The sequence below is a fragment of the Vitis riparia genome, chromosome 3 (genome assembly GCF_004353265.1).
Source record: "Vitis riparia cultivar Riparia Gloire de Montpellier isolate 1030 chromosome 3, EGFV_Vit.rip_1.0, whole genome shotgun sequence".
NCBI classification, from domain to species: Eukaryota; Viridiplantae; Streptophyta; class Magnoliopsida; order Vitales; family Vitaceae; genus Vitis; species Vitis riparia.
The window spans coordinates 13047969-13075738 of NC_048433.1; the positions used below are offsets into that span (position 1 = coordinate 13047969).

At 31.1% G+C, this 27770-nt stretch overlaps 1 protein-coding gene across 1 annotated transcript; it reads right to left on the reverse strand.

Annotated features, from left to right (window-relative positions):
• Positions 1 to 21281: 21281 nt before the first annotated feature.
• Positions 21282 to 22646, reverse strand: LOC117910957 (receptor-like protein 33). The gene has a single exon (XM_034825132.1). It carries the CDS (start codon positions 22644 to 22646, stop codon positions 21282 to 21284), a length of 1365 nt encoding a protein of 454 aa, XP_034681023.1.
• Between the last annotated feature and the right edge of the window lie 5124 nt (positions 22647 to 27770).

The window sequence follows — 27770 nt, forward strand, 5'->3', positions numbered from 1 at the left end:
TTGTTGTTCAATCGTCGGGATGGTGAGTCCCTCCACATAATCGGAAAATGGAAGATTTGTTGGGTTTTTCCTCATGTGATAGACCCAAATTAAGAGCCTAAAATTTAAGGCCTCTTAGGCCTTTATATAAAAGGGTTAGAAGAAGAATCCCTCTTCTTCCTCTTCTTCCAATTTTTGCAGCCATCGGAGGTAGAAGAAAAAAGATAGTAGAAAGAGAAAAGAGAGAGAAGAGGAGAACTACCATTTTTGAAGTTAGAGAGAAAAACTTAGTTTTTCTTCACTGTCTAGATTTCATCAAAGGTCCGATTCCACTTCGTTTATGAGCCGATCGACCTGAAATTTGGAAGAGAAGTTCGTGACTCATTGATCTTCAATCTAAACGGTGAAGATTGGATTTGGAGTTCCGGATGGTTGTCTTTCAATATGAGAATAGAGCCTCTATTTTGGTGAGCTTTCTATCCGAACAGTTTTGATTATGAGCTTCGATCAAGGTTAATCTATGGTTCGATTGAGCAGATTTTTGGCGAGCACGTTCAGAACTCATTGATCTTCATTCTAACAGTGCAGATTGGATTTGGAGTTCAGAATAGTTATATTTCAGTCCAAGAACAATGGATGTGTTTGGTGAGATTTCTCCATTGTCTTTATGCAAAGTTGTTGAAATTGCCAAGATTAATTTGTCTTGAGATATGGTTGACGTATGCCTCTAGTTTTATCTAGAGAGAATTGTGTAACCCATTGATTATATTAGTGGAGTTTTTAGGTGGCCTAAGGGTCCTGTGGTTTTTACTTCTCACATTGGAGAAGGTTTTTCATGCTAAAAATTATTGGTGTTCATATACTTGATTGATTTTTATTAGGTTTTCACAAAAGGGGATAAAATCTGGTTGTGCATTGTTTGTGTTTATCCCATCAAGTGCAACTATCAATTTGAACCATAAATCAATAACTTTTCCTATTTAATGACTTGTTTGATTTTGAAACATTGGTTATAAGGGGTTATTAAAAGAAGAAAAAAATGGTAATTTAATTAAGGCCATTTTTTTTCAATATCTCTAAATATATTCAAGATAAAAAGAAATGGTTTTATTATTATTATTATTATTATTATTATTATTATTATTATTATTATTTAAATAAGAGTGTTTGGGATGTTTTTGTAAAAATAATTTTTAAACAAGGAAATAAAATAATTTTCTTTGTTTTTAAAAATTAATTTTCTACTTTAATTTTGTAAAAAGTTTGTAATATTAAATTAAATTTAATACAAATCTTATGAAAAAAAATATATATATTTTTTTGCAATTATAAATGAATTAGAGATCATTTTTTTTATAATATTTAAACACTAATATTATAATAAAGAAAAAATTGTTGTAAAATTATAAAGTGGAAGGAGAAGAAAATAAGAAAGAGAAATTAGAATGTAAGAATAGAATAGAATGCACGGGAAAACTCTATTGAAATTCATAAGGGGTCTCTCCCTTTTATAGGGAGTTACACAAGATATTTATGGATGATCATCCACAAGTTACCATAGTGGTACAAAATTTCATATTTTATAACACTCCCCCTTGGATGATCATAAGAATATGCCTCATTAAAACCTTACTAGGAAAAACCCTATGGGAAAAACCCTAGTTAAGGAAAAATAGTACAATATTCTTTTGGATTATTATAACTGCCTCGTTAAAAACCTTGCCAATAAAACCCAATGGGACAAAACCTGGACGAAGGAAAAAAGAGTGCAGTATATCCATATTATCATTCTCCCCCTCATGTAAACATGATTATGATTTCTTCAACATTTCAAATGGTAGATCTCTCAATCTTTGCATTCCAAAGTCATACCTTAACTTTTTCAATGCGGTCAAAGGTAATGCCTTTATGAATAGATCTGCTAGATTATTGCATGACCGAATCTGTTGAACATCGATCTCACCTTTCTTTTGGAGCTCATGAGTATAAAATAATTTAGGGGAGATATGCTTAGTTCTGTCACCTTTTATGAATCCTCCTTTAATTTGTGCAATACAAGCAGCATTATCTTCATGTAACACGGTTGCATTGCCTCTGATGAAAGGTAGTCCACATGTTTCTTGAATATGTTGGATCATTGACCTTAGTCATACACATTCACGACTTGCTTCATGAATTGCAAGAATTTGTAAATGATTTGATGATGTGACCACCATTGTTTGTTTTATAGATCTCCATGAGATAGCAGTACCATTGTAATTCAACACATACCATGTTTGTGACTTACCTATATATGGATATGAAAGATATTCTGCATTTGCATATCCAAGCAATTGTTGTTTTGATTCCCTTGAGTAAAATAAACCCATATCAGTAGTTCCGCGAAGATAACGCAATATATGTTTGATACCATTCCAATGCCTTCGAGTTGGAGCGGAACTATATGTTGCTAATAAATTGATAGAAAAATCAATGTTTGGACGTATACAATTGGCAAGATATATAAGTGCACCAATAGCACTAAGATATGGTACTTCAGGACCAAGTAATTCTTCATCATTTTTCACAATGACAAAATAAGTCATTTTTCACATTAAGTGATCGGACAACCATTAGAGAACTTAAAGGATGCGCTTTATCCATATAAAAACGCTTCAAAACTTTCTTAATATATGTTGATTGATGTACTAAAACTTCATTTGGAAAATGCTTGATCTGCAAGCCGAGACAAAACTTTGTTTTTCCAGGATCTTTCATCTCAAATTCCTTCTTAAAGTAATTTGTTGTTCTTGTGAGCTCTTCAGGAGTTCCAACAAGATTTAAGTCATCAACATATACTGCAATAATTGCAAATTCGGTTTCTGATTTCTTAATGAAGATGCATGGGCATATAAGATTATTCATATACCCTTCTTTTAGCAAGTATTCGCTAAGACGATTATACCACATGCGTCCAGATTGCTTTAATCTATATAAGGGTCGTTGTAACTTGATTGAGTACATGCTACAAGGCTTTGTACAATTTGCTTCAGGCAATTTAAAACCTTCAGGGATTTTCATGTATATATCATTATCCATGGATCCATATAAATATGTTGTAATAACATTCATGAGACGCAAATCTAGTCCTTTTGGGATTGCCAAACTAATTAAGAAATTATATGTGATTACGTCCATGACGGGAGAGAATGTTTCCTCGTAATCAATACTAGGTTTCTGTGAGAAACCTTATGCTACGAATCGCACTTTATATCTTATGATCTCATTATTCTCATTGCGTTTTTTGTACAAATACCCATTTGTATCCAACAGGCTTTTCATCTTTAGGTGTTTGGACTATAGGTCCAAAAACTTCTCATTTTGTTAATGAGTTTAACTTTGCCTATATAACTTCTTTCCATTTTGGCCAATCATTTCTATGTTGGCATTCTCCCACATTTTGTGGTTCAGGATTTTCATCATTTCTTATGAAGGTCACTTGGAAAGTGAAAATAATATTATTTTGATCCCATTTTTCTCCTGTGTATACATAACTTACTGAGATCTCACAATTTTTAGGTACCTGTACCTCTTCAATGGCTTCTTGTTCAATATGTGCCTCTTCAGGGGCTTCTTATTCAACATGTGCCTCTTTAGTGGCTTTTTGTTCAATATGTGCATCTTCAGGGGCTTCTTGTTCAACATGTGCCTCTTCAGGGGCTTCTTGTTTAATATTTGCCTCTTCAAGGGCTTTCTAAATTATTTGTGCCTCTTCTAGGGCTATAGATTTATCAATTTTGAATTGATCAGTCATTTTGATGGTCTCTTCTAGAGTGCCAAGTTTTTCTTAGGTTCTCCTTTTTCGGGGAGTTACATCCTTTAAGCCGACAAGTCTACCACGCTTTAGGCGTATCTTATATTAATTTGTTAACTATCCTACAGGGACATCAATCCGTGCTGAAGTATTTGCAGTCGGGCGGGATATATGACTTTGTCACTTTCTTTATATCAATGAATGCATCTTGTAATTGATTTGCAAGATTTTGCAAATGAGTGATTCTTTAAACTTCTAGTTCACATTGATTTGTATGGGGATCAAGATGAGTCAAAGTCAATGCATTCCAAATAATTTCACACTATTCTTCTAGAACTGGCTCTTCTCCCCCTAACGGTGGGAAAATTGTCTCATTAAAATGATAATCTGCACAACATGTCATTCTACCTTTTAAGTATATAGGTAGACTAGTCACTAAATAAAAACTTCTGGTTTTATAATGTACATCCATATGACCTTTTACCCCGGGGGACCAAGTTGGTCTTACAAGATTCTTCTAGATCTATCATCGTATATAGTGTCATTCACATGGAATCAAATACTACTAGTGACATAGTATAAGCTCTTCTGGAGCCTTTAATTAGGTTTCTATCACCTTATATAGTATTAACATTGTTTGTCATCAATGTTGTGCAATTAATGAGACAAGAGTTTCATCAAAGTAACAAGTTATAAGACATGGTCATAAGGACTTCATCTTTATAGAGTTGAATAAATATTATCATAGAGAAAAAGTTAAGATCAATGGAAAAATATTAGTCATCGATGATAACTTAACTTAATAAGTTGTGTAAAAGCAATGAGAGCATATTAACACAATAAAACAAATATGAAAAGATAATTTAAAGTTATGTATTTTGTAAGTATCTCACACATTTGATTTTGTAAGTGTGGAGCAATTTATACATGAAATAACTAGGAAATATTTCAATAATCTGACTAATTGTAGTGATGGATCAAGGTATGAGAGAGATCCATGTATCTTCAAGTATAAATAAAGAAAAGAATTTAAATGATAAATAATAAAATGTGAAATAAACTATAAAAGATGAACAATAAACATTGTGTTCAAATATGATAAAAAAATAAACCTATTTGCAAAGAATTAAATAAAAACATAACGTTTAATCATAACAAACATTTCCATCACCAATTAAATGGTCAATTTTTCCATTAAGATTCTCAAAGAAATTTGAAACATCTAAATGGGTTAGAACCACTTGGCCATCACTATCGATGAAGTTCATTTCAACTTCCTTTCCTTTTATTGATGTTTGGTAAAGGTCGACCAAATGTTTGGGCATACAACAGGTACGCGACCAATACCCCTTCATACCATATATATAACAATTATTCTCATGGTTCTTAGGAGGTTTATCTTGCAAACACTTCCCATTTTTTTGTTTTACCTCAGTATTATTCCACTTCTGGTGGTACAATGAGGCTTTCCTTTTTTTGAGAATTTGGTGAATTATTACTATAAGAACCATGGTATAGGGGATTTCTTCCACGACCACGTCCTCGTCATCGTCCACGAGTTTGGGATAATATTGCATTCACTTCAGGGAATGATTCAAATCTAGTTTGACGAGACTAGTGATTTCTCATCAAAAGCTCATTTTTGTTAAACCTTCATGGAGATGATGACGAAGGAAAATTAGTATTTTTACGCGATCCTACAGGGATGCTTGATTTCCTTCTTTGATCATAGCTCCAAGATTCATTGACAATTTTATTTTGAATAACTTCTGGTTATACAAGAGAATTAGAAATTGTATGCATAACTTCTGGCTATGAAACAATCGTTAATAAAATTGTTTTCCATAATTCCTGTTGTGAAAAATAAATGAGTACGAAATAAAAATTAAATCCAATATTTTTCATAACTTTGAGTTATGATTATTTTGTCAAAACAAGAAAATATTCAAATTTGTACATAGCTTCAGGCTATGAACTATTTACGTATAACTTCTAATTACACAATATAATTAAAATAAATTAAAGAAATTAAAAATTAATATCTTTCATAGCTTTAGGCCATAATTATTTTGTCAAAACAAGAAAATATTTAAATTTGTACATAGCTTTAGGCAATGAACTATTTTTTTATATAAATTTGTATATAGCTTCAGGTTATGAACTATTCATTGGGTAGATTTGTGCATAGCTTCGGACTATGAACTTTCATTATGTAGATTTGTACATAACTTCAGGTTATGAACATTTATTTATTTATTTATTTTATAGCTTCTAGCTATAATATTGTTTGGTATAACTTGTAGTTATACCGTAAAATTAAAAATAAATAATTGAGGATCATATACATAACTTCTGGTCATGTATTTGTAATTCTATAATTTTCCATATAACTTTTGGTTATAGGAATTGCACATATTTTTCATAACTTCTGATTATGAATTTACCCTATAATTTATAATTTATGATTATATGGATTGTACATATTTTTCATAACTTCTAGTTATGAATGTACCCTATAATTTATAATTTACCCCATAACTTTTGGTTATAGGGATTATACATATTTATGTATTCAAATAAAATATATGAAAATAGAGATCAAAAGGTAATAAAATAGAAAATCATGATATAAGTTTATCACATACCTTTTTGTGAGAAAGAAGAGATAAATTCTTTCTATTTCTCTGAAGGGAAAAACATATTTCTATTTCTCTAAAGAGAAGAATGTCTTTCTTATTTCTTTTGTAGAGACTATTCGTGCTGATAACGTGTTGTAAAATTATAAAGTGGAAGGAGAAGAAAATAAGAAGAGAAATTAGAATGTAGAAAGAGAATAGAATGCATGAGAAAACTCTATTGAAATTCATTAGGAGTCTCTCCCTTTTATAGGGAGTTACATAAGATATTTATGGATGATCATCCACAAGTTACCATAGTGGTACAGAATCTCATATTTTATAACACAAATTATATTATTTTTTGTTAGAAAAAATGATAATATTTTAATAGATATAAAGAAAAATTAGGGTATTGAATTAGTACCTATGGAACATATAATCTAGATCAATGAAAGTGTATAGTAAAATCTAAACCATTGAATAAATGTACAAATAGTTAGATCCAAGTATAAAAGAATAGAACTATGTATGGAATAATGACATCAATGTATAAAATAATAAATCAATCAAAATAATGGGACCTATGCATATGTAGTGCAATTTGATTCATATTTTTTGATGTGTAGCAATTCAACATTGTAGTGAGACTCAAATATGAAATATGGATGTTAATATTTTAATAAAATAAATAAATTATATTTTTTTTATTAAAAATAAATAATAAGTTTTTGTAAAAAATATGGACTAATAATATTTTATTTAGAATGAATAGTAAAAAGAAGTATATTAATTTTTTTAATAAATAAATAATCTTGGTTTTTAACTAAGGTACATGTTTACTATATTTAATTATATTGAGTATTTTATTCTGAATTTGGTCTTGGAATTTTTGGCATTAGATGAGTTGCAAATACAATTCTCTATGATGGGCTTAGGTCACATTCTTGTACTCTTTGTCCATCAAGACATTTTTGAAATGGTGCATGCACATGCTAATGTTTTGAAGCAAAATAAATGTTTTTGTCCTATTAAACAAAGCTAAAAAAATTCTTGACTATAATTCTCATTATCTATCCATATGAGACTAATAAGCAAGGATATAATTATAGGCTTCCCAAATCTCTGCATGCGTATAATTAGAGATAGTTTATGAAAACAAGGTGATGAAACTTACAACAATAAGATGAGGAGCAGCTTTGAAACTTTTTTTTTCTATTATAAAAATTAAAAAGTGAACAAAAAATTATGTAAAACTTCAAAAATTGAATTATATTTAAGAAACATTGAATGTTGTTTCATTTATTTAAAATACAATATCTTAATAATTAAAAATAATATAAAAATACAATATCTAAGAAATTCAATATTTTTTCTGAATTTTTGGTCAAAATGGCCCCTTTTAAAAATTATATTCAATATTGATCTCTTTTCAATCACATGAGTCTCACATCGTTCTCCCACAAATGAAGTTGCAATTGGCGATTGAGACTTTGATTAAAAAATGAAGTTGCAATTACCAATTAAGGATTCTGATAAAAAAATGAAATCTCAATTAGCAATTGAGATTGCATTTTTTTATTGAAGTCTTAATTGGTAATTAAGGTTCTAGGTTAAAAAATGAAATCATAATTAACAAACATAGCATAACTTCTGATGAAAAGTTAGATGTCGTTGTCAAAATCTAACATCAAAACATTAAGAGCCGCCTTATTGGAATCAAACTCGGCCACTCCATATGTGCCTCTCCCATCCAAAATCTTATCCACATTTCAAAATCAACGTACAATGATTCTGCCTCCCTAATACCATCCTATGGTAATAATTAAGTGGTAAAAGAAAATAAATTTTGTCTTGTAAGTTAGTATTACTAATAGTAGAATATCACAAGATTTTTGGTAATATTATTTGTGTAAAATGTTTGAAAATGAAATTACCCCTTTGGATCAAAGAAAATATTAAAAAGATTAAAATTAATGTAAAAAAAATAATATTAATTATTTGATTTAATTTAAAATTGCAAAGAAAAATAACAATTCAAATTATTAAAATATTCATATTTTTTCAAAATTTTCGTTTTTTTTTAAGATAAAAGAGAAGAAAAATAAATTTTCAAAAATATGTGAACAAACTTATTGATCATAAATTTATTTCTTTTTTTATATTTAAGATCATAATATTCTTAACACAAACACCCACCATAAATAAAATCGTGTGGGGACCTTCTTTTCTATGAATCATAAATTCATAGAAACTTCTCTTCTTTCATTTTTCAACCATTAGCCTTTTGACCTTTTTTTCTATGAATCATGAACGCATAGAAACTTCCCTTATTTTGTTTTTCAATTTGATCTTCTTTTCTTCTCTTTGATTATTTGAAACTTCTTAAACAAACAAAATAAATGACTCAATGACACATGTTTCTTGATTTTGACTTCTATGAATCAGTAGAATGACAACACTATCTAGAGTTTGTATCACATTTCTTGACTTTGAATTCTATGAATCAATATAATGACAATACTATCTAAGAGTTTGCAACACGATAAAGATATATTTTTTTTCTAAATAAATAAATCATCCTCCAAAATTATTAATTGAGTCTTCTAAATAATTAATTTAAAGAGAAGATTTATATCTATTAACTTAAAGATAGTGATTGGCTATTAATTATATTAATAGTAAACTTATGAAACCTTGACCAATCAATTCCCTCTTAAGACCATAAAAAATCCATGAAAAATTAGATTAAAGATTTTAGTTATTCCAAAATATCCTAATTAATGATATTGTTAGTTTACACTATTGTACTTGTGGTTAAAATGTGACGAGTAAATCTAGAAACAGTTATATAGATTGTTGCCACCTTAGTGATTAAATGATATAATTAAAAAGTAATATGCGTAAATTAATTATTTTCTTTGAAAAGTGATATATTAGTAAAGAAAGTACAATAAATAAAAAAAGAATAAAAAAAATTGTCATTTGAAAGAAATGGAGTATCTTTTTCAGATTTTCCATGTCTTCTTCTTCATCATCTTTCCACAAAATCATGTGGAAGCATCAACCATTGACTTGTCGTCAATAATGAAAAATGATTTCTTAAACTGGGCCACAACAAGGCTCTGGTAATGAGGCACAATTTTGTGGAATTAGACAAAGATAAGGAAATATCTTGAGAAAATAGAGCAAAGGAGCACAGTTGGAATTTCCTACATATAAATTACTATGACCCAAAGAAATTGACTTCTATGACTAACTAGAGTCAAGGCTGAATTTAAAAGCTTAGAGTAGAATAATAATCTCCTATGCATTAGAGAAATGAAAGGAGGCAACTCAAATCAAAGCCCTTGGTTTTCTATCCACTTTGTACTTCAAATTGATGAATGGTGGTTTTTCATTCCTACTTTTCATTCGTTCACGTACAAAATATATAGAAGGTATACATGACTCGATATCCTATAATCAAGCCATACAACTATACAATCATATATGTTAATTATGTTGACCACCTATAATCAAGCGTAATCACCTAAGAATGGGAAAGAATGATTACAAGGATTGGTACAGCTAATATCCTAATATCTCAACACTTCCTCTCAAGTTGGTGCATAGATGTCACACATGCCCAACTTGTCTAAAAATTTTCAGAACACTCGACTTGAGACTATAGCTTTGGTGAGGATATCGGCCAATTGATCTTCTGATCGAATCTTAGGTAATTCCACAATCTTATCATCTAACTTCTTCTTAATAAAGAATCTGTCCACCTCGACATGCTTTGTACGATCATGTTGTACTGGATTATGAGCAATGTCACATGCGGCTTTATTGTCACAAAACAATCGGATTGGTTGCCTAGATAGGTAACCTAAATCCTGTAAGGGGAGTCTTAGCCATAATGCCTCACAAAGTCCTAGAGCCATACCCCTAAATTCCACTTCTGCACTTGAACAAGCGACAACATTCTGCTTCTTACTTTTCCATGTCACAAGATTACCACCTACAAAGGTAAAGTAACCAGATGTAGATCACCTATCATCCACTGCACCAGCCCAATTAGCATCAGTCTATACTTCTATACTATGATGATCAACATTTTTAGCGAACAAAATTCCTTTCCTAGGAGCATTCTTCAAATACCTCAAAATACTCATGATTGCATTCATATGTTGCTCTCTAGGATTATGCATGTATTGACTCACTACACTCAATGCATAAGCAAGATCTAGTCTTGTATGAGCTAAGTACATTAATCTCCCCACAAGTCTCTGGTATCTTCCCTTATCGGTTGATACTTGATTAGGCTCAACACACAATTTCAGACCTTCTTCTATTGGTGTATCAATAGGTTGACATCCCGACATTCTAGTCTCTTGTAAAAGATCTAAGGCATACTTTCTTTGAGATAGAAAAATTCATTCACTTGATTGAGAAACTTCAATCCCAAGAAAGTATTTCAGAGGACCTAGATATTTCATTTCGAATTCTCTAGACAGATAATTCTGTAGAGCTTTTCTTTCTTTAGGATCATTTCCTGTAACTACCATGTCGTCCATATATACGATGAGTGTCGTAATCTTACCATGTTGCTTTTTCAGGAACAAAGTGTGATCTGAATTACTTTGACGATAGCCAAAATCTCTCATTGACTTTGTGAACCTTCCAAACCATGCTCTCGGGGATTGCTTCAACACATACAATGACTTCTTCAATTTGCACACCTTCTGACATTGCTTTTTTGATACCATGCACCCTGGTGGAAGATCCATATACACTTCTTCAGATAACTCGCTATGCAGAAAGGAATTTTTCATAGCGAACTGTTGTAATGGCCAATCGAGGTTTGCAGCTAAAGACAATAATACCCGAACTATGTTGATCTTAGCTACAGGTGCAAATGTCTCTGTGTAGTCAATTCCATAATTTTGAGTGTACCCTTTTGCTACTAGTCTTGCTTTAAATTGTTCAATACTACCATATACCTTGTACTTCACAGTATAGATCCAACGACACCCAACTGGCTTCTTGGTGGACATTCTACGAGTTCCCATGTTTCATTCTTCTGCATATGATCTCATCTCTTCATTCATGGCTGCTTTCCACCTTGGATCAATTAAGGCTTCCTGCACACTGTTAGGAATAGCTACAATATATAATTGATTTACAAATGACTTATTTGATTCAAACAAACAATGGTTAGACACATAGTTACTCATGGGATATTTGACTTTGGTAGACAATTCAGGTTCATATGTTGGTTTTAGGATACCTCTATTATGATGGTGTGGTAACCATTTCATGAATGGACCAGGTTTCAAATTAAGAACACTCTCAGCAGACGATGATTGGTTTGGTATTTTAGTGAAGGTATCTTCGGACCCAAATTGTTCAGATGGTGGTGATGGTTAAATTGTAATGTCTCTTCCCTTTTCTATCACTTCTTTAGCTTCTGGGTGGTGATTACTACTTGGTTCCAAAGTTGTACCACTCATATCCAATTCACCCGCTTCTTGGTTCACTAGTTCAGATTGTCCAGATTCATCCTCCTCGGAGATATGATAATCATAATCGAGAGTCTGAATTTCCTTATGGTATTGCTCCTGAAGTTCAGACTCAAATGAAAAATACTTTGAATCTTCATGAAACACCACATCCATTGTAATAAACATTCGTCGAGTTGGAGGATGGTAACATCGATATCCTTTTTGGTGCAATGCATAACCAACAAACACACATTGCAATGCACGGGAAGTTAACTTGGTGCGTTGGTGTTTGTGTAGATGTACAAATGCCACGCAACCAAAAACAGAAGGAGGTAGATTTGGGACGGTTGGGGCAACTACGACATTAGTAAGAGCTTGGAGAGGTATTTGGGAGTCAATTGAGCTAGAAGGTACCTGATTGATCAAGTAGGCGGCAGATGTGATTGCTTCTCCCCAATAAGATATCGATATTTTTGCTGCTATCAAGGAAGCATGAACAACCTCTAACAAGTGCCGATTTTTCCGTTCAACGACTCCATTTTGCTGGGATGTATTGGAACAAGTAGTCTGATGAATGATGCCATATCCTTCCAAATATTTCTAAAGATCAGAACTCTGATATTCTCCACCATTATCGCTACGTAGAACCTGAACCTTTGCATTGTACTGAGTTCCAATCATTTTATGAAATTTTTGAAACAACAAATTCACTTCATCTTTGGTTTTCATCAAATATAACCAGGTCATTCTGGTACAATCATCAATAAAAGTAATAAACCAATGCGACCCACTCAAAGTTGGGACTTTGTATGGGCCCCAAACATCAGAATGTATAACCATAAAAGGAAGCGGACTTTTATTCAAAATTAGCAGAAACGAAGCACAATGGATTTTAGCCAATTCACAAATATCACAACTAAAAACAAAAACATTTCTCCTTGCAAACAAACTAGGAAATAATTTTTTTTTAAATAACCAAAGGAAGCATGTCCCAAACGTCGATGCCATAACCAAATTTCAGACTTTTTTTTCTCCCTCAGATCCATCTGCCATCTAGGCTTGTCACAACTTATTAGAATCCTTTGACTGCAAGTCCAAGTAATAGAGTTTTCCCCTCTTAATACCACAACCAATTGTCTATCTTGTTTGGATGTCCTTAAAAACATAAAATTTAGGCCAAAAAATGACAATACAAGATAAGGCGGCAATGATTTGAGAAACTGACAAAAAATTGTAATCTAAAGATGGAACAACTAAAACAGAATCCAAATTCAAAGTATCAGTAAGAGTTAAAGATCCTTCCCCACTGACTGGGGTTGTGTTACCATTGGTTGTGGAAACAATTTTTTTGTGAGGAAGGTTTAAGGGGTGAGACTTGTGTAAAATCAAAAGTCATATGATCTGTAGCACTAGAATCAATTATCCATGTACTATTAATAATAGGTGTAGAAGTATTTAAAACCTTACCACCATAATCTGTAGCGGTTACCAATGCAGAGGCTTTCTCAACAACATTAGCCTTTGTTTTTATTTTGGCAATAGTTGCAGTCGAGGTTTTCTTGAAATTTTTCTTCCGTTGATCATGATTATGATCCCACTAGTCTGTATATCCCACAAGTTCAAAGCAACAACTCTTGGTATGGTCAGTCTTATTACAGTGAGTGCATTTGAAGGTTGACTTATCAATATTAGGGGCTATCTTAGGATGGTTGGTCTTGGATTGGTCCTGCCATTTTTGGGTTGATCGTTGTTGGACTACCATAGCTGAGGTGTCAGGATTTTCAGATTCTGCTTTCATACTAGCATGATGCACTGCCTCTGGTCGAATCAGTGCATAGCATTCTTCCAAATCGGGAAGATGATCTTTGCGTAGAATCTCTCCTCGAACTTGCTCAAAGTCACCATTCAATCCAGCAAGAAAGATGTGCACCCATTGTCGTTCAATGGATTTCTGATATGCTGTAATGTCATCAGGGTCTTTCATGACTACCTTATCTTGATGATCTAATTCATAAAAAATCTCAGTTAACTTTCCATAATATTCAAAAAGAGACCTGTTGCTTTGTTTGGCAGTGAAGGCTTTTTTATTCAAAGTGAAAACTTGTAATTCATCGCTTCCATCATAGAAGGCCTTTGATAATGCACTCTAAATTTCTTGAGCGGTGGGTAAGCGTAAGTAACGCTTCATAATTTTTGGACTCATGGACATTAACAACCATCTCTTCACCTTTTGATTCTCAACATACCATTTTGCATATCCATCTTCTGAATCTTTTGATGGCTTTGTCTTACCTAGAATGTAAGAAAGTTTTTCCCGTTTGGCAATATGCATCTCCACGAGTTGTGACCAAACATCATAGTTTGATTAAGTCAAAATAATTCTTGGATTAAAAGTACCTTTAGATTGAAAAACAACAGTATTTACACTCCGGTATTCTGATGACTATGGCCTCGTAGGCCGAGCTTCACCATCCGAAGACCTTGCCGGACCTGCTCTCATGTGGGAGTGTCTCTGGACTGTCACCGGAGGGAGATGGTGAGGTCATTGGTGGAGGGCGATGTGGTGTAGTTCCCGGTCAGGCACTAGACCACTGATAGGAAGTTGTTGACGATGGTGTGGATGACCTTGGGTGAGATGGTGTAGATGATCATCGGTTCGCAGTTTTGATTCTCTAGCTGTGGTGGAGCAGTTTGTCGATGCACTGGAAGATGAGCAGTCGACAGCTTCTTGATCTTGTGGGATTTCTTGTTGACTTTGAGCGTCGCTGAAGGAAGGGCCACAATTGACCAAGTTGTGATGTTGCCGGATTCAATAGTCGGAGATCTGATAGCAGCGGCACTGCGGCAGTACGCGAAGGAGGGGTGATGGTTGGATTCAACAGTCGGAGATTTGATCGTGGTGGCACTGTGGCAGTACGCGAAGGAGGGGCAGCGGCTGGCCTTACCGACCATAGATCCCGCCAATTTTGATCTTCATTATTCGCAGTTTAGTTTAGAAAGTCTGGACAAAAAACAAAAAGCTGATGACATTAGGATTGCGAAACTTTTTCTTGTGGTGCAAAAAAAAAAATCTGAAACAAGCGGTGGCGAGAGCGCCGCCGATGCTAGCGAAACAACATTGTCTTCAACCTGTTCTACAGAAGCAGACAAAATATCCATGATTTCAATTCCATGGCTCTGATACCAACTTCAAATTGATGAATGGTGGTTTTTCATTCATACTTTTCATTCGTTCACGTACAGAATATATAGAAGATATACATGACTTGATATCCTATAATCAAGCCATACAACTATACAATCATATTTGTTAATTATGTTGACCACCTATAATCAAGCGTAATCACCTAAGAATGAGAAAGAATGATTACAAGGATTTGTACAGCTAATATCCTAATATCTCAACATTTGTTTATCATAAAAGAAAAATAATAACATACTTTGTTTTTTTATTTAAATAAAAAAAAAAACAAGATTTTTTTTAAAAAAAAACAAGTTTTAGGGTGTTTGGTTTCTAAAAAGTATTAAAGAAAATATCAAAGAAAGAAAATGAAAAAAGATAAAAAAAAAATGATAGAAAATTTTAAAATTAGATTAAAATGTGATAAATTATTTTTATATTCTTTTTTAAACTCGTTTCATTTTTTTTCTTCTATATAAAGATTAAATTATTTAAAAATAAATAAATCTATAATTAATTTTAATTATATTTATTTTCTCTTATATTTTTTTTATAATAAATGAGAAAATAATTTTTCTTAACATTTTTTTCTTTTCTTAATACTTCCTTGAAAACAAACATAACATTGAATTTCAAAAATAAAAATAAAAAACCAAAGCATTTTTATTTGATTTATTAAATTATTTTCCTCTTGTTAGCTTGTATTCTATCTCAATATAGACTTCGAAAGAATTTGATCCCTTTAGTAGTGGGTACGTTTTATGTTACTCTTTTTATTTTCTCCATTGAAAAAAAAAATATTAAGTACTATTGGATAATATTTTTGTTGAATGGTAATTCACTAATGAAAGTGAAAAAAAGACTAAATTTTAATAGCAACGACTTAATTTTTAAGATGAAAAAATTGAATTAATATTTCATTGTGACCCTTTGGTGATAATTTAAATTTTTTTAACCGCCTTCATGTTGTCTTCTAACTAACAACATATTATTAAAATAATACGAGGAGAATAATTTTACGCACTCAAGAATCCAACTTTAGAAACAATAGAAAGTGAAAGTGATATTTAGCTTAGATGGAAGACAACTGTTTTTCTGATTAATATTTAGATAATTGTAAAGATATAATTTCAAAGAGGAAGGTTGTTATTTATAGTAAGACATTTATTAAAAAATTATTTTCAAAATTTTCTCTATCAAAAATCAAAGGATTCTAATCATATCTAATTTTTTCTAGATAAAATAATACATCATAATTTGAAATAATTTTAAAACATCGTTCATCCCCGAAGTAAATTAGCAATGAGCAGCCTTTTTCCTCCATAATTTAGTGGTAATTGTGGATTGACCAAAGATTGTTGCAAAATAGTAAACATATTGTAGTAAAATAGGTGTTATGCAGTTTTTATGAAAAAAAGAAAATTAATATACAAAAATAGTGTAATATTAGAGGAAAAAGTATAATAAAGGTTTTATTCAAGATTATTTTGAAAAAAAAAAATAATTCTATGATTTTAGAATGTATAAAAATGGGATCAAATTAATTTTTGGTTAAAGGAGGCATGATTATAATTATATGTATATTAATTTATAAACTTTTGGCTACCTAAAAAAGAGAAGTAGGATAAGAGTAGAGACCTTCTTGACAAAACTATGTGAAACCTTTTTATTATTATTGCCCCAAATACAAGTTTGTTTGACTTGGAATGAAAGAAACATTTAATTTGAATTAGTCTCCATGATATGACAATCCTTGAGCTTTTATCTTTTTTATAAAGTATAATAGGCACTCACTTACTTGGATACACATAAAGTCGTGATCCAAAGGTCACACTAGCTTATTATGAGGTCGATCTTCTCAATTTTCCCTCAATTGGGTTATCCTTGTTGATATATTTTTTTTTCTTTTGTCTCAATTTCCACAAGACACTAGTGGTCTTCTTTAGAATTCCTTTTTTTTTTTTTTTCATTTTCTTTTCTCTCTTATGGGAGAAGCTTCCTTGAATATATAGTTGTATCATGAAGACATTATCTCAAACCAAACAAGAAAACAAAAAACAATGATGTTTCTAGTATTTGATCTATAGTAAAATATTTTAGATGATCAGTTAAAGTCTCATAAAAAAACTTGAAATATTCTTTTCATATAATTCAATTGTAATCATCTTAGTTCTCCATTGTTGAAGTGAAAAATATTTATTATAAAAAATATGAAAAATAAAGAAAATGATACACCTATGTCAGTAAGTGTTTGATTGAGCTTTCAAAGTAGTATAAATTATTTAGTTACAAATTTTTATTATATTATGTCAAAATATTGCCTTCAAACCAATGATGATGAACACACCGACCATTTAGCTCTTCCCATTTCATGCATATGATGACGAACACACCATGTGAGCCAAAAATAAAAAAATTCTAATAAAACAATAGGAGTGACTTGAAAACCCATTTACAACCAAGATAGTATTGTCCATGGAACAAGTTATACCCTAAGTTGACAAAGGATAGACTTGAAAACCATTTACATGAGAAGGAATGACTCCTAGTTGATTATGGGAGAAGTTTGTAAGGTTCTCTACCAAAGCAGAGATGGATCTTGAGAATTCACAATTAGAGAGATTCAAAGTCTTTAAAGACTTTGGATTTCCAATTGAAATAAGAATGAATCCTAAGAATCCATAACTAGAAAGACGCAAAGTCTTTAAAGATTTGTTTATGACAAATCTAAATACAAGGCAATGAAAACAAACAAAATAGAGTCATAAACTATGGAACAATCTACCTAGAAACGGAGCAATCCATCAAAGAAATTTGTTTCTAACAAAATATGTACATGTTGGTGAGTTTTTTTCCCCTTTTTGGTATGTGTCTTACTAATTTAAATATGATATGGCATAGTTAAATCATGACATGAATTTAGTTATTTGCAAGTATTTACTATAATGCCCGATAATATAAATTACAATATAAGTTTTCACGTGAAAATTGCCCAATTTAACTAGAGATTGGAATGAGTTTACGGCTAATAATATTTGATTATAAATTAAACCTAGTTTAATGCCAATTACAACTATGAAAAGTTGGCTAGCGAATTGGGACTAAGAAAACTCCAAAACGGAGTGAATACTAAAATAAGACCAGCAACTGTATACTAGTGACGATGATACCATATTAAAAAGAGATAGGGTATAAATACACTTGTCTAAGATATTTTTTAGAATAAAGAATATATGTAATTTTTTTTAATTTGTTTCCTAGGCAAAGACAACAAGATTACGAATTCTATAAATTTGAAGTTTTTTTTACAAAAAAAAAAAAAATAATAATAATTAAAACTAAGTTGTTTTGTAATTATACCAAGTGTCATAAAGTTGGGTCTACACCTTTTTCAGTGTTTATTTTCCCTTAACTTTCATACCTAACTTTACTATTTGTTTTAAAAGATTACAATAGAAATATAATTTCCTTTTATTTTAATTTGATATTTACGTGCATATATATATATATATATATCACATATATTGAAAGAAGAATTAGACGTCATGATAAAACAAAATGGTTATTTATTTTGGTATTTAATTTTAATTTTTTAAATCATTAATTTTCATTTTCAAGAAATAATTATATTACTTCGTAATGACATATAAAAAATATATATATTTTTTTAAATTTAAGAAAGTTCTTGATTGAAATTGTCATCCCACACCTCCTAAGGAGAATAATAAACATTTTAATATTTTTTATTTCACCACTATATCATAAATGTTTTTCTAGCTTAGAAAAATAGAGTTATTTACCAATTAAAATGGGTGCAATTTCCTTTGCATAATATAATGACAAACCTTTTCATTAACTGATTTTTCAAATTCCATGCACCAAATTAATTTCTTGTTTTTCAATCCTTTTTATAATATTATAAATTAATTATCTTCTTCAATCATTAATCATGGATCCATTTTCAACTTGAGTTATTTTGACCAAATATTCAAAATTTTAAATCCAAACCCATCTTCTCAACAAATCAAGCTAGGTTATTATTATTATTTAAAAAAAAAAAAATTTAAAATTATAGCTCTCAAATACCTTTTATAATTTACCTCTTCTCCTTTTTATCTATTGATTTTGTGCATGGAGTGTATCTACATCCTTATTTATTAAAATCAAATTAATTGAAAAATGTTAAATCATATAATTTAATTATGTTCGTTCTCTAAATATCTATACAAGTATAAAATTGATTTAAATATTTGGCATACATCACTAATAATAATAGGGTTAACATTATACATTCAATTTCTTTTCAAATTAAAAGATATCAAATGCAACCCATGAAACAATTGGTCCCAATTAATCTTCTGTTTTTTTTTTCAACGATGAGAAAACACCTTTGAATTAAGGATGGGGTTGAAAAAATGATTTCCAAAGAAATGCCAATTGAGCTTAGGCCTTTACCCATGGACTTTAAGTTAAGCTAGCTTCGGCCCTTTGGTCGTATTGATTCTATCTTGCTGCAGCCCAAACTTGGGCCATGAACAAATTGGCTCCCATACATGCCCTAATAAAAATTATGGTTTTAAAAATCGGACTGGATTGGTCAATCTGATTGTCGACCGATCATCATTCCGATTTGGTTCGATCATTTGAATCGACCAAGAGTTGAACCTATCAATTCACATTTTTTTTTTCCATTAAAACGACGTCATTTTGATGCATCTGGGATTGAAACAACGTTGTTTTGATCAGTACACAAACCCCTTTCTAACTCTTCCCCCATTTGGAATCTTGCAATTTTTTTAATATTTAATATTTTATAATTTTATTCCGTGTTGGTTTATGGAGTTTGAATCTCAATATTCATTGAAATTTCATTTGAATAATTGAATCTTTTTGTTTAGATTTTGTATATTTGTTTACTTTATTAGTTTATTTTTATTTTATTTATTTTTATTTTATTTTGATTTCTAAAATATCTATTTGAGTTTAAATAAATTAATAAAATTATTAAAAGCATTAGAAATTAAAATAAATTTTTGGAAACAATCAATAAATCAAACATTGTGTTCCCATTTTAAAATAATTTTAAATTTTCTAATTTTTATATTTTAAATAAATTTTTTATTTCAAAATAAATTTCAAATTCTTTAAATTTTTTTTAAAATTTTTTAAATTGTTGATGACTTGATTCTTTAAATTAATATGATGGTTGATGACATATTTTTTTTTATTGATGAATGGTAATTAAAATTATTATTTTTGTTTACACTTTGATAAAAAAATTTAGGTAGAATTTATTACTTTTATTTTAAATTTTTTTATAATTTTAATAATATATAAAATATATATTTATGACATTACCAGTTTGGTCGCCGGTCCGACCAGTAAACCGATAACTTTTTTGGTTCTGAAAATATTGATAAAAACAAATACTAATTGAAAATAATCCATTCTAAACATATTTTAATATAAAAAAAATTATTTTTCTTTTCTTAATTAAGGTTCTTAAATAAAATGGGATGGAATGCAAATACTAAACAGTTGTTTAAAGAAGGGTATAGGACAACTCTTTTTAAAAGAAGGAATCAAGGGATTCGATCAAAGAAAAAGAGAGAAGAGTTCATGACTAGGTATACAAGAAAGATCAACATTTCTTTCACATGGATTATCACATTTGAGTGTTAGCGTGAGAAAAAAGATACTCCTTACATTTGCCTTACATGGGGATTGGAAGGTGGAAACAAAAAATCGATTGATTGGAACCATGTCAATTGGAATAATTGAATGATTTGTTATTTGTCGGTTGAACCAAGGGTCTCACTCATTTGGATCCCTATTGGTGAGAAGACTAATTGTCATTTAAAAAGTGATCAAGGACAACTAAAGTCGTACATACAATGTTACCGCTTGTTTTTATAAAAAATGGAAATGTATCCAAATGCCTCTTAAGTCTTTAATATTTATTCATTAGTGTATGGTTTCTAAAATATGACAATTGCTTTTTGAATTTTAAGTTACCATATTGATTGGAAAAATACTAAATGAATGAATATTGCATTATCACAAAACCAAAAAATAAAAATAAAAATAAAAATAAAAAGGAAACAAGACATTATTTTAACTTTATAAACAATATTACATTTGTATAATGACAATATAGATTATTTGTTGACATAAGAATGTAAAAGTCATGTAACATGCAACACATAATAAAATGGGAGTGTAATGAGTCAGTTTCTTCTTGCTCCTTGCCGACAAGTACTCCTTTTACACCTTCTGATCTTCTTATGAATATTCTCTTCAATAATCGAGACAAACCATTTAGGTTTCCCAATTAAAAAAATGATACCCCCAAGAGACAATCCATACGCCAATCCACATCCATATCCCACCAACATGAATTTCCAATCAAATTTATTTTCAAACTCTGCATCTTCTTCTTTTGAAGGCTCCGGTGTTTCATCAGCTATGCATTTCTTTGACAATGGAAATCCACACAACTCTGAGTTCCCGTTGTATGAATCATTTCCAAAAGTGTCAAACTGGTTACCTTTAGGTATAAATCCAGAGAGATGGTTTTGGGAAAGATTCAAAACTTCAAGAAATATTAAACTTGTTAATTGTTGAGGAATACTCCCAATTAGCTTGTTTGAAGAGAGGTCCAGTGATTCAAGCAACTTCAAATTTCCGAAAGATGATGGAATGTGTCCTGTAAGGTTGTTATGAGATAAATTGAGCCCTCGAAGTGAATTAAGATTGCCAATGGACTGTGGAATCTCTCCTTGGAATTTGTTGCTCGATAAATCAATTGTTGCGAAAGCATTCAAGATTTTCACAAATTCAATCTCCAACCCCTTGATTGTCACCATTACAGAATCTTGATAATAATTGCCCCCCATATATTTTCTGGTCATGTTGTCTTCATCTACATTCATTGTTCCTTTCAAACTTCTCAAATACATTTCAGGCAAGTCACCCTCGAAATCATTGTGAGCAAGATCAATGATTCTTAGGCTCATGAATGGGGATTTGAGTTTGGAACACCCTATTTGACCATGGAAACTATTAGAGCGCAAAACAAGGACTTGCAACTCTGGAAGAGTACCCAACCAATGGGGAAATGTATCATTTATCTTATTATTCCCAAGGTTTAGAACTTCAAGTTTTCTACAAATGATCAAAGATCGAGGTACTAGGCCTTCCAATCGATTATCATTGAAGTCAAGATTCCTAATAACATTGCCCTTTAAAAATGATTGAGGAATGGTGCCATGAAATCGATTCCTTCGTAGATTCAAAACAGATAGATCTTTGCTAAAATTCCCCAAACAATGAGGAAGCATCCCACTCAAGTTGTTACTAGACAAATCAAGAACTCTGATGGAACTCACTTTGCAAATCAAAGGTGAGATTCCTCCACTCAATTTGTTATGGGAGACTGAAAAGAAAAATGTAGAATTTGGAGGAGTTGGAAGTGCTCCTTGCAACAAGTTGGAATGAAGATCTAGAATTCCTACATTTTTCCATGGAAGCATCTCAAACCCACTTATCGAGTTGTAAGAAAGATTCAAGTACCACAGTGTATCCTTTCCCATATTCCACGACCATACTCCACTAATCTTATTGTTTGAAAGGTCTATGCTCTCAATCTTAGGTAAAATGGAGTTGGAATTGCCAAAGGTGGTCAATGAGAGCATGTTGTTTGAAAGATAAAGGTTAATAAGATTTCTAAGTTTTCCAAAGTTGCTTGTCTCCAAAACGCCACTCAAGTTATTTGAAGAAAGATAAAGAGATCTAAGGTTTACAAGCTTAAATATTGAACTTGGAATTGGCCCATGTAACTCATTCATACTCAAATCAATCATCTCTAATGAATCAAATTGGAATTCACCAATATGACCTGTGAGTTTGTTATGACCAAGATGTAACACCACCAATGATGGCAAAGTATACAACCAAGATGGTATTATCCCATTGAATAAGTTATATCCTAAATAGACATAGGATAGACTTGAAAATAAAAACTCATTCACATGAGAAGGAATGACTCCTTCTAGCTGATTATCAGAGATGTCTAAGTAATAAAGGTTTGTTAGATTTCTGATTGATGGGGGAAACTGACCACTAAAATGGTTGTTAGATAACCCTATTGAAATTAAATTTCTAAGGTTATTAAAAATATTTGGAATTTTACCACTAAAATGATTCCCATTGAGGTTCAAGGAAGTGATTTGTGTAAGGTTCTCTAGCGAAGCAGGGATGGACCCTGAGAATTCGCAATTGGAGATATCCAAAGTCTGCAAAGACTTTAGATTGCCAATTGAAGCAGGAAGCTCTCCACTAAAATTTTTGGATGATAAATACAACTCCGTAAGGGAATTGTTCTCATTAAATCGTGGGAAGTTTCCACTGAGATCATCATTTCTCCATAAGTTGAGAACCTCAAGTTTCGGAAGGTGAATGTCATGGTCAGGGAATCTCCCATGCAATCCACACGAAGAAAGATGTAATGATATCAAAGAAGATCGATTTAGCAAGGAATTAGGAAAAACTGAAGAGATGGATATACCTCCAAGGTGAAGCTTTTGCAACTTGGTTAAATTTTGAACCAGAGAATTGAAGCCATGCGGGGCAAATTCTGTGTCAGAATTCCAAGAGAGATCAAGTGAAACCAAGTTGGAGAGGTGAGATATTTCTGGTGAAATTAGGCCTGAAAATCCAGAGTCAGAGAGATTGAGATGCGTCAAGCTTGAGAACCGACCAAACCCAACTGAAATAGAGGACCCACTAAAGTTGTTGAAAGCCAGGTTGAGCCTTTGTATATGAGGAAGGAGGAAGAGGGTAGTGTTGGAATGGATGGTGCCAAAGAGCCAACTGCAACTGAGGTCCAGTTCAATTACATGGCCTGTCACCCAATCACATGTGACCCCATCCCATGAGCAGCAATCACTGCCCTTCTTCCAAGACTCTGTTTTGGGATAAGACGTGACACCAACGGCATGGCAATCCAAAGAACTAGAATTGTTGATAGAGAATGATTGCTTAAGGTGGAGTAGAGCAAGGGTCTGGTGATGCGGGCATAGTTTGGTGGAATTAGAGAAAGAGAAAGAGGAGGAAAAAATCTGAGAGGACAAGAGTAAGAAAAGAAAATAGAGGAGGAGAAGGAGTCTAGACATCATTCTTCCCAAAGCAATTGACAGAGAGTGGTGAGATGAGAGAAATGGTGATGAGTACACTCCAATTTATACACAAATGATTCACTATGAAAACCTTCTTGGAAATTTTGAACTTAAACAGGGAAGCCTAAACAAGACTTTTCTTGTTAGAATTTCCAACACATTAATTCTCATGTCCTTTCACTTTGAAAATTGATTTTTTATTGTTTGATTTCACTTTGAAAAAAAAAATCATATATAATTACAATTAAATAAAATTTTATATATTTTTTATATTATTTTATCTTTATATAGAAAATAAAAAATAAGTAGAATGAGTTAGAAACCCAAATAAACATTAATTTATTAACTTTATGTCTTCTTTTTTTTCTTCATTTTTCTCTTTTATTTTTCCTTTTCTATTTTCTTTCCTTTGTATTTTTCTTTAATTTTTTTCAAAAACTTCAAGTTCTTCATTTTCTTTTCTTTCTTATTGGAAAAGCGTCTTTGAATATAAGGAAGAAATGGTCCCAAACCAGAAAAGTAGTGATCAACACTTAGTGAAATAATGAGATCTAAAAGCCTGTCAATATTAAATAACGACTTCTTAAGGTGGAGCACAAGGAGGCTCCAGTCATGAAGGCATAGTTTTGTAGAATTAGAGAAGACAAGAAAATAATCCCGCCGTGTTGGAAACTCCTAACTTGCAAATTCAGCCATGACTCAAAAACTACTAACTTGCAAATTAAACCATGACTCTCTTGAGTCATAGAAGTCATCTTCCTCTAACTAATTCAATTTTGTGGAAAAAAGGAGACAGATGAGAAGAAAATAACACAGCTGGACTTTTATGACTTGATAACCATAGCTAAATTTGCAAGTTAGGAGTGTCCAATGGGTAAGATTAGGTAGGATATTGAAAATTCAAAAAGAAACATATTACGTAAGGTTAAGGTAGAAGTTTTTATGAATAATGACTATGAGAAAGTGTCAACCAATAGCAATGAGGAGAAAGTATTTATTACCTTCGCTCTCACGTATATCTATTATGACAATATATGTAAGATGTCAACCATCGACATCATTTGTTAGAAAATAATATTTCTAATATTTTTTTCTATAATAAAGCAATTTTGATGGTCCCTCCCCCATGACAAAGAAAATTCACTGGATTCTTTACTAGTAAAAACAAAAAGAAATGATACAAGTAGAATGCAAAGCTAAAAGATTTTGTTTTCTTAAAACTAAATATATATGTAAATGTAAAAGTTATTATCTTGTATCCTACCTTGTCATTTTTGAAATTTATTATTATTATTATTTTTATTATGATTTCCTTGTATTTTGCATATATATATATATATATATAAGTGTTGTAATTTTTTCTTTTCTTCCATATTTTGTTTTTATTTTATTTTCTAGGAACTAGACATAGCCTATATGTTTTGATTTATCATTATTATCACATTTGCTTTTCTTTTCATCTATTAAATGCTATACCTTATCCATTTTTCAGTCATGGTTTTTACATGTACTAGTGTATAATTGTTTCTTTTTAAAAAAATAATTATAATAATAATAAAATAAAAAAAGCAAGGCTTTGTTAGCTCATACAATGCACTTCCAACATATCATTCAACAAGTTATGAGAAGAATTATTGAGTACTTGAGAATTCAATTTTAGAAACACCACAAAGTGAAAATAAAATCTAATTTTTGGAAGGAAGATAAGTATTATATATACATATACTTTAGATTTTTCTCTATGAAAAGTGAAATAATTATAATCATGTCATAGTTTTTTAGATCATGTATGAAAAATAATAGGTACATCATAATTTGGAATCACTCTAAAACATCATTCACCAACCAATTATAGAATCGATAGAAGTGAGATCAAATAAATTTTAGATTAAAAGAAGCATGATTATAATTATATGTAAATTATTATATAAACTTTTGATTGGCTAGAAAAGAAAAATAAGGCAAGAGGATGGATTTTTAATCAAAACTAGGTGGAATCTCTTTATATGTGAAATTTTATTATTATTTTTAATACTATTAGTATTACTATTATTTTGATTGCCTACAAAAGAAAAATAAGGCAAGAGGATGGATTTTTAATCAAAATTAGGTGGAATCTATGTATTTTTAATCAAAACTAGGTGGAATCCTTTTATATGTGAAATTTTATTATTATTATATCCTTGTTGAATTTTTTTCCCTTTTGTCTCAGTTTCCACAAAAGACTAGTGGTCTTCTTTAGAATTCTATTTTTTCATTTTCTTCTCTCTCATGGGAAAAGCTTCATTGAATATATAGTTGTGTCATGAAGAAATTATCTTAAACCAAAAAAGAAAAAAAAAAAATGTGTGGACCTCGTATTTCGCTCAATGCGTTCTATGAAAAGTTGCATAGAAAATAAAAAAAAACTCATGGATTAGGAAATATGGAAGCCGATTACAACTATGAAAAGTTGGCTTGTGAATTGGGATTGAGAAAACTAAAAAACGAGTGAATACTAAAATAAGACCACAATTGTATGCTAGTGATGATGGTATCAAATTGCCTCCCATTGAATTGAATCGGGTTGGCCCAGGTCAACTCCATAGGCCCAAATTCAAACCCAATAAGATGTGTGCAATTTGGTTTGCATTGAGCTTGGAGTTTCATGCCCAAATCTAGATTTGAGAAGGCCCAAATCCACCTATCTCCTCAAACTTGCTCAATCCTAATGTGTTCGTGTGTGTCCAACAAATCTATGGATTTAATCAGAACGAGCACACAAATGAGAAATGCTAATTTATTAATAAAAAATATATATATAATTAGTAGAAGTAAATAACTTTTTTTTAAAATGGATAAAGCATGAGGCAGTAGTGTGGACCCCACTGAAGATTGCATACATTAGGGTTCTTTTTTTTTAAAAAAAAAAATTACAATTAGTGCTGAGTTTAATAACAAGGGTATTAATTAAAAGAGACCAAGGAGGAAAATGTCGGGATATATCGGCGATATATCGCCGATATATCGTGTATCGGGAGGGGTCGACATGATATTTCGTGAAGAAAAATCGGAGGGGAGATATTTCCGTAAATATCGCCAAAATATCGGCGATATATCGGCGATATATCGGTTCTGGGAGATATATTGGAGATATTTTGAAAAAATCGCCTCTGGTGACAAAATATCGGTGATATATCGAAGATATATCGCTGATTTTTTTGTGATATTTCCCCTCCTTCATGCAACGTGATCTGACGGCCCAAATCACATCCGTGTTGATCCGACGGCCTAGATGTGATTCCAATGGTAATATGGCAATCCAACGGCCAGATTGCTCCCAGATTTTGATCCAACGACCAAAATTGATTTTCAATGGTAAATTAATGTTCCAACGGCTATTTTGGCCAAAATTTCTTCTATAAATAGCCCAAATTTCATCTATTTCATCCATTTTTTTCTTTCATTCTTCATTTTCTCTCTCATTACTCCAATTTTTGTTAAGGTTGCTCAATTATTTAATCATTTTAAGGTATATTTAATTTAAATTGTAATTAATTT